Raw genomic sequence first — 9,253 nt, forward strand, 5'->3', positions numbered from 1 at the left:
ACCTTGTCTCTGAAATGTCCTACATGCGCTGTCCCTTAAATAAACTCATTTCTAATCCTGTCCATCCTCGTCACTCCCAACGAAAACCTCAACATCTTCAGCTCTGCTACCTCCAGCTTCACCTCCTGTCTTTTACTCAATGCCACTGTCTCTAAACCATACAACATTGCAGGTCTCACCACAGTCCTATACACTTTCCCTTTCACTCTTGCAGATACTCTTCTATCACAAATCACTCCTGCTTTCACTCTTCTCCACCCACTCCACCCTGCCTGCACTCTTTTCTTCACTTCTCCAACACATTCTCCATTACTTTGCACTGTTGACCCCATAACTATTTATCTCATAACAGCTGATGACTGTAATTTCAGTAGAAACTATCGTAGTTCAAATCAACTCATGATTACCCTTTGTAAAGTCTAACACATAAGATCCAACATTCATATCCTGTACAGAGTGCACATTAGGAAGTATCACTGCATCACTGAAGCTTAGGCAAAATATTATTTTGAGGCAAAACAATATAACACAATATAATCTGTACAAATGACTTCATAATGAAAAAAGTATTTGTGCACCAGGCAGGAGGAGCTGTGCAACATGTAACAGAGAAGCCTCACAATGGGGTTATATGTATAAGAACAGTAATTAGCAGATGGGATCATATTCAGATCATGAACTATGACCATAAAAATTACAATATAGATTATATGATTAAAAGACACACATAAAGACCAAAATGTGAATGTTTCAAATGTCTTGTCGGTGAAAAGGATTTTGTTTAATGTTTTTTTTTTTTTTTTGTAATTACATGCCTCATTGGAAATCTTCGAACCATGAATGGTTGGAAGGTTACCGACATCCGGGACATACACGACCAGGCACGCTACTGTGCATGCGCCTGCCCCTTTAAGGCGACGTTTTATCTGGGGAACGCGCATCTCGTGTGCGCGTGCAGGTTTCCCTATAATAAACCGATCTTAATTATTATAATAAGCAGCGATCTGTCAAGCGTCATTCCGCTGATATCATCACACGCGTCCGAGGTCTCAATGCGATAGACATTTGAACTATTCAGACGACCTTTGAAAAGAGAGATATTAAAGAGAAAAGACAAAATGGCTGAGATGACGATGGGCAAAGGGGTTTCCGCAGGAAAACTAGCCAGTAACGTGCAGAAAAAATTAACAAGGGCTCAGGAAAAGGTAAGTGACCAAATTACGTGCATGTCTTTGAAATGACAGGATTACATCCTCATCTCTTTGCTGTGTCCGTGTTCAGGATGAAGGATCGACGCTCGGTTGTCGACTGCCGTGTCCTATTTATCCTGTTGTGATGACAGAATTGCTCACCAACAGCCCATTCATATTGTCAGTCCGTTTATAGGCCACGCAGAGCGATCAGAAGAAATATAATGCTTGCAAATTTAGATGAATAAAGGATAAGACTGAGAATGATCTGTGCATTCAGGATGATCTGTGCTTCATTCAGGCCTGTAATACAGCACATAAGATCCTGAGTCGAGGCTTCTTCCCCTTTAACTTGTGCTCAAGGCTTCTTCCCCTTTCACTAATACTGCAGTGAGCTCTCTTTACCATCCTGCAGGCCAGCTGCCTCTCATTCGGTCTCTGTTTCTACCCCCCCCCCCCCCCCCCCCCCAACCCCCAAATACTGATCTGACTGACAGAGCGTTCCACTAATCTGATATTAAGAGAGATCTTAATAATCTGCTTCACTTAGTATACTGCAAAAAAAAAAAAATATATGATTTGGCATCATTTGCAGGAAGCCATGTGGGGGTGCTTCCAAGGACATTGAGTGGACTGAAGGGCCACTGGACCCTAAGAAACAAAGAAACGTGTCATAATTAATTCGGTGTCCTGTGGAAAAAGCTCAGATTTTGACTGACAGCCCTGATCATGTATACCTGCACATGTTCATGACAAATATTACATTACCATATAAGTTATTATCCAGTATAACCATGGACACTTGTCCTCAAAATCTAACAGACAAACAGTAGCATGTATCCGGTAGGAAATTGTTTCATGGTTTGTTTCATGACAGATCCTGGGCTTTTATATCGGCTTCCTTATAGGCTGGGATATATGCAGAAATCATTTCACTGTATTGTATATAACAAAAGGCCTCCTTTTTTCTTCCATGTGCAAAAAAATCTTTTTGGCATAAATTGATTGTGTTAATTTGCCTCTATGTGTGACTATGTGTGAGCATGCTACCCTGTGAGGGACTGGTATCTCTGTGTATTGTATCCCTGTTTCACAGCCAGTTTTCCTATGATATGATATGATATGATATGATATGATATGATATGATATGATATGATATGATATGATATAGCTCCACTGTATTCATTATGAAGCAGACACTGTAGATGAATGAATACGACAATATAATATTTTTTTTGTGTTGAGCTTTTTAATTACAAACTGCAATTAATTTAGTTTTTGCCCAGGATCAGTAACACTTCCACATGTTAACTCAATAAAGAGTTATCTGTTTATTTAATTCAGCAAGATTGTTTGTTCCCTCTCACATTGAATGTTAAAACACATTTTAACAATATTTTTTCAGGTTCTGCAGAAGCTTGGCAAGGCTGATGAGACCAAAGACCTTGCATTTGAAGAAGGAGTGATAAACTTTAACAAACAGCTGGTGAGAACTCGCAACGACTATATTTCATATATACTTACTTTTCACCTTGATATATATATATATTTTTCAGCATTGCATTTTGTCCTTCGTCTTTATGTATGTCTTTATTTCACATTCATTCAATTCCCTTGTAGGCAGAAGGCACCAAACTGCAGAGAGACCTGCGGGCCTATTTGGCTGCTGTGAAAGGTACTTTTACCATATTCTAGTTTCCTGTCTTGGATTGTGGTTTATTACTCAATTTGTGTGGTTTTTCCATTGTTTTAGTTTTTCCCTGTGTTATTCAACAGCAATGCACGAGTCCTCCAAACGTGTGCAAGAATGCCTAGCTGATATGTACGAACCCGAGTGGGATGGCAAAGATGAAATGGACTCGATTGTAGAGGTAATTATTCTATGTAGTTTTCAATCAATTCTTCGGTAATTGTCTAGTGAAGCTTTAGATGCAGTAATAATGTTTTTCTGCATGTGGAACATATCCTCATGCTTTCTCATTTGTTTGCCTGTATTTTTATTATTTTTGTTTGTACCTGATTAAAATGTAGAAGAGGAATCAGTTGATGCTGTAATGCTTTATGCATGAAGTCTTAAAGTTGTAATGACCAAAATAATTTGATTTTAAAATACTTTCATAATTCCATTTCAAGAGTTTTCAGGACTATAGGCTTCATATTTTTCTTGCTGTTATGTTACATTTAATCAGTTTAGTAGAGTGCCATAATGCTTAAGGTCCTCTTGGGTAAAAATCAATACAAATCAATAAATACCATCTGTCTGGTGATAAAACCTCATCCCCACAAATAGATCTCACATATAGATTTAGCTTGTTAAACTAGCTTTTTGAATATTTTTTTTTACCGTAATTATTTTAAAAATAATGCACACTTACATTAAGTTTGCATTGTGGTACAGTATAGTTTTTCGGTGTTACTGAACTTACATGATGTAATCTTGGTTAGTGGTTAGAGTTGGTAAACCAAACAAAAGCACATTATGCATCATTGTACGTTGCAGGATTCAGACCTCCTGTGGACAGATTTTCACCAAAAACTAGTGGATCATGCATTAATCTCTATGGACACCTATTTGGGCCAGTTTCCTGATATTAAGGTAGGAAACCTTGCTTACGCTATAAATTATGTCAGGCATTCAGACATTTAAATTGATCTTCTTGCGTAAACACATACCTGAATGAGCTTGTGTAATAAAATTACATTTTAAGGCCCGAATAGCGAAGCGCGACAGGAAGTTGGTGGACTATGACAGCGCCCGCCACACCTATGCTGCAGTAAACAAGGGAAAGAAGAAGGAAGGTAGTATTAAAATATCCAAGGTAAGTGTGTATAGGTATACTTTGTGACACTCATAAGAACAAACGAATTGTTCCATTGATCATGTCCAAAAGGTGTCTTAAAAAAAACACTGTGTGGATGTGTTTGTTGGAAGAATCAGTACTCATTTTTACTTTACTTTTTGTCTTGTTTTAATAAGCCTGCATCTTTGTTGGAGAGGGCCACTCCGGGATGGGCACAAGGAATTCTATCTGCTCATAATGTCGCTCAGACCAACCTGACCAGGTGTCAGGTAATTACACAGATTAATTACATATATTGATCGGTTGCATGGTGTTGTACTTACAAAGGCTTTTGCGACTGAATCATAAAATCATAAAATGTGTATAGGGGTTCCAGAGTGAGCTCTCGTTAAGTGTTACATTTTGGACTATTTATTAAACCATCACATATGTAACAAAATAATAATTTAGGCAGCGATGACCTATGCCCACTGAGTGTCCATTCATATATCTGCATGTTGTAGTTTAGAATGCTGTAGCATCACACATTGAGAGATGAACATTATAATTGAAGCATGCAATAGGCTCCATGAAAATACATTAACGTCTTTAATGTATTTTTTAAGGCAGTCTCTGATTTAAAGTTGGAGATGCATCACAATTACTAATTTCAAATATTAAGATAAAAAATGAATTGGTTTGTGTAACTAATTGTGATCATCCTTCATCAGCATGGTACTTTGTTCAGTTGTTTAATACTCTTAGCGAGTTTGTTTTCCTGCTAACAATAATGACCGGCTGAACAAAGTAATTTACCAAGTTACACACAAATACATCAAACATATATTAACATCACTGCATAAATAAATTGTTCAATGAAACACTCGTAGATGATAATTTAACATCCTTTGGTTCATTAATGATGATCATTAACATTTGTACTTGTATTATTTTTAACGGTTTAGGCTGAAGAGGAGTTAGAGAGGGCACAGAAGGTATTTGAGGATATCAACATAGATCTTCAGGAGGAATTGCCATCACTTTGGAACAGGTCAGTGCTTAATTAACTAACTATTACTGTCTATTGTGTTCTTTGGTTTTATTTATGTTTGGTTCTGTACAGCAATATTAACAGCATCAAGCATATGTACATGTTGTTTTAGGGAAACAATCACCCTGAAATAATACTTCTGATCAATAATAGCACATCTCTAAATGCCTTAATACATTTTAATTTAATATCATTGTGATAAATATGGGTAATTACTGTCAAACTTAGCAAAACTATCTTTAAAATGTATTTCAACTTTATAGTCACTATTAACTTTTGTCACATTATAGAGAAAACAGCATGTGGAGCATTGTTTGTACCTGTGAAGCACTTATTTTTTTTAGATATGCCACATCCATAGCACTTTAAATGTCACACCCAATACTATGAACTTTTTTTTCCAAATATGTAATTTCTGTTCCTTTATGCTTTTTATATGCTCTCTACCAGAGGTGGGAAGTAACGGAGTACAAATACTTCGTTACTGTACTTAAGTAGATTTTTCTGGTATCAGTACTTTACTCCACTATTTATTTTTTAGACAACTTTTGACTTTTACTCATTATATTTTTACACAAATATCTGTACTTTTTACTTCTTACATTTTTAAAATTTCACCCAAACAACCGATTTCCTGTTACTGCGCGTCTTTTTTCAATCCGCTGGTGTATAAAGTCCTGACTCTCCCACACACCTAGTTTACAAAGCTAAGAATAAGCAGGCAGAAAGCAGTAAGAAGTTTGGGGTTAACATGGATGAGACAGAGGGAGTCAGTGATGCAAACATGACTGAGAACAGACACATTCATGATCATCATCTTTTCTCTGCTTGTGTTCTATATGTGGATGTTCAGCCTGGATACATTCATTAGGTAACACCATTTTTAATTAGTTTTGTATTAATATATATATTTGGCTGTCAAAATTCTAATTATTTTAAACGGCACTAAACTGTATTAACACGCTCAATTCAGCGCGCATTTCTGTTTTAACCATTTTGATAAAAAATATAAATAAATAAATAAATAAATAAATAAATAAATATTTTTTTAAAAAGGCGAAATTAAAACCTCCAGCAAAACATGCACTTATTCACGACGTCCCTTCTTAACTTAGATATAAAATAAATAAATAAACTCCACTGAAAAATATTTTAAATCAGTAAACTTTTGTTTTATTTCTGCGCCAAGTCTCAAATCAAACACCAAATCTGCCATGTTTTACACAATTAACCCTCTAGGTGGCGTTTTGTGGCTTTTTCCCTCATAATGGCAACACGAACATAAATTACTGTCCTTATTGATCGTAGAGATAAAAACAACACATCATTTAAATCTGTAAAATGTCTAAGATTTGATATATATATATATATATATATATATATATATATATATATATATATATATATATATATATATAAGCTCCTTGACTTGAAGGGGTGCACTTTCACCGGTATCACCGTATTAACTGTCCGTGTGGAAACATAGCAAAGGCTCTTAATGATGTCCACACATCTCTGCACTGGTATAGCCTTTATATTTAATCACTGTACATATGCTTACATATATATCACATGCTGTACATATGCTACATATTTATCTGCACTATTTGCACGATTGCTACTTTTTGCACTTCTGGTAGATGCCAAACTGCATTTCGTTGCTGTGTACCTGTACTATGCAATGACAATAAAGTTCTATCTATCTATCTATCTATCTATCTATCTATCTATCTATCTATCTATCTATCTATCTATCTATCTATCTATCTATCTATCTATCTATCTAGCTATCTAGCTAGCTATATATCTAGCTATATATCTAGCTATCTAGCTAATATTAATATGATGTGAGGTCCAGTTAACAGCTAAAACAGGTAGAATTAATAACTACTTTTTACTTAAGTACATGTCAGAGCCAAGACTTCTTTACTTTCACTTAAGTAAAAAGGTATAATCAGTACTTTAACTTTTACCCGAGTATTTTAAAACATGAGGATCTGTACTTCTACTTAAGTAATGGATGTGTGTACTTTTGCCATCTCTGCTCTCTACATTGCTTTTCAAAATTAGTTTTAAGAAAATGTTTAGCCTCCCACAGTTTGTATCTATTTTATGACAGTCATAACACTAAATTGCTATGTATATGAAACCTGTTACTCAATAAATATTTTTTTATAAAGATTTGTCTGCATTGTCCTCAAGAAAACAAATGACCCAGTCATTAGGGTCGCACAAACCATTGCACTCTCAGTGCCGGTCCCAAGCCTGGATAAATATGGAGGGTTGTGTAAGGAAGGGCATCCAGTGTAAAACGTGCCAAATCAAATATGCGGATCACGAATCAGAATTTCATACCGGATCGGTCGAGGCCCGGGTTACCCATGACCGTCACAGGTATTGTTAGCCAACAGGGTACCGGTGGAAATTAGGCTACTATTGGCCAAAGGAGAGGAGAAAGACGTCTACAGAGACAGCAGGGAAATGAGAAGGAGAGTGGAGGTTAAGGTGGGCACTTTAAATGTTAGTACTATGACTGGTAAAGGGAGAGAGTTAGCTGATATGATGGAGTGGAGAAAGGTAGATATGTTGTGTGTTCAGGAGACCAAGTGGAAAGAGAGTAAGGCCAGGAACATTGAAGGTGGATTTAAACTGTTCTTTTATGGTGTGGATGGAAAGAGAAATGGCATAGGGGTGATCCTGAAGGAAGAGTACAGTAAGAGTGTAGTGGAGTTTCAGATAGGGTGATGAACATAAAGCTGGAAGTTGAAGGGGTGATGATAAATGTCATCAGTGCTTATGCTCCACAAGTGGGTTTTGAGATGGAGGAGAAGGAAAAATTCTGGAGTGAATTAGATGAAGTGGTAGAATGTGTACCTAGGAATGAACGATTGGAGATTGGGGCAGATTTAAATGGGCATGTAGGTGAAGGGAACAGAGGTGATGAGGAGGTGATGGGAAGGTATGGCCTTAAGGAGAGGAATGTGGAAGGGTAGATGGTGGTAGATTTTGCTAAAAGGATGTAAATGGCAGTGGTGAATACTTATTTTAAGAAGAAGGAGGATCATAGGGTGACGTATAAGAGTGGAGGAAGGTGCACACAGGTGGACTATGTGCTATGCAGGAGATGCAACCTGGCGGAGATTGGAGACTGTAAGGTGTTGGCAGGTAACACTGTAGCTAGACATCATTGGATGGTGGTCTGTAGGATGGTTTTGGAGGTGAAGAAGAAGAAGAGGAGAGTGAAGACTGAAAGTAGAATAAGATGGTGGAAACTGAAGGAGGAAGACTATAGTGTGAGGTTCAGGGTAGAGGTCAGACAGGGGCTCGGTGGGGATGAAGAGGTGCTGGATGATTGGGAAACTACTAGAAAGTGATAAGGGAGACAGCTAGAAAGGTACTTGGTGTGACTTCTGGAAACAGAAAGGAAGACAAAGAGACCTGGTGGTGGAATAAGGAAGTGCAGGAAAGCATAAGAAGAAGGAGCTTGGCAAAAAAGAATTGGGATAGACAGAGTGATGAGAAAAGAAAGCAGGAATACAAGGAGATGCGGCAGCAGGTAAAGAGGGATGTGGCGAAAGCCAAGGAAACGGCATATGAGGAGCTGTATGAGAAGATGTACACTAAGGAAGGAGAAAAGGATTTATACCGATTGGCCAGGCAGAGTGACTGAGCTGGGAAGGATGTGCTGCAAGTAAAAGCAATAAAAGATGGAGGTGGAAATGTGTTGACTGGTGAGGAGAGTGTGTTGAGAAGATGGAGGGAGTATTTTAAGCAGCTGATGAATAAGGAAAATGAGAGAGAGAAGGTTGGATGATGTGGAGATGGTGAAGCAGGAAGTGGATAGGATTAGTAATGAGGAAGTGAGAGCAGTGATTAAGAGGATGAAGAGTAGAAAGTTGGTTGGACCAGATGACCTGGAAAACATGAAGCATGAAGATGTTTAGGAGAGATGGCAGTGGAGTTTTTAACCGGGTTGTTAAGGGTGACGGACAAAGTCAGACAGGAGTCTCCATGGACTATGATGTTTGTGGATGATATTGTGATTTGTGGTGAGAAAATTAAGAAGAGCCTGGAGAGGTGGAGGTACGTGTTGGAGAGAAGGGGAATGAAAGTCAGTAGGAGTAAGACAGAGTACATGTGTGTGAATGAGAGGGAGAGCAGTAGAGGGGTGCGTTTGCAGGGAGAAGAGGTGGAGAAGGTGGAGGAGTTCAGGTACCTGGGGTCAATAGTGC

General features: G+C 37.7%; 1 protein-coding gene across 4 annotated transcripts in view; it reads left to right on the forward strand.

Moving 5' to 3' along the window:
* The first annotated feature begins 727 nt into the window (after positions 1–727).
* The window catches only part of bin1a (bridging integrator 1a), a 16,452-nt gene continuing 7,926 nt past the window's right edge, over positions 728–9,253 (forward strand). For 2 of the 4 annotated variants that reach the window (XM_083538097.1, XM_083538099.1), the window contains exons 1-8: positions 728–1,205; positions 2,596–2,676; positions 2,811–2,865; positions 2,967–3,061; positions 3,691–3,786; positions 3,899–4,009; positions 4,168–4,260; positions 4,936–5,021. In XM_083538097.1, coding sequence (XP_083394223.1) covers positions 1,119–1,205; positions 2,596–2,676; positions 2,811–2,865; positions 2,967–3,061; positions 3,691–3,786; positions 3,899–4,009; positions 4,168–4,260; positions 4,936–5,021 — 704 coding nt within the window. In that variant the 5' untranslated portion in view covers positions 728–1,118. The remainder of the gene's footprint in view (positions 1,206–2,595; positions 2,677–2,810; positions 2,866–2,966; positions 3,062–3,690; positions 3,787–3,898; positions 4,010–4,167; positions 4,261–4,935; positions 5,022–9,253) is intronic. The other 2 variants (XM_083538096.1, XM_083538098.1) reach the window with 1 other exon arrangement.

This window comes from Silurus aristotelis, assembly GCF_946808225.1.
Source record: "Silurus aristotelis genome assembly, chromosome: 3".
Classification (NCBI taxonomy): domain Eukaryota; kingdom Metazoa; phylum Chordata; class Actinopteri; order Siluriformes; family Siluridae; genus Silurus; species Silurus aristotelis.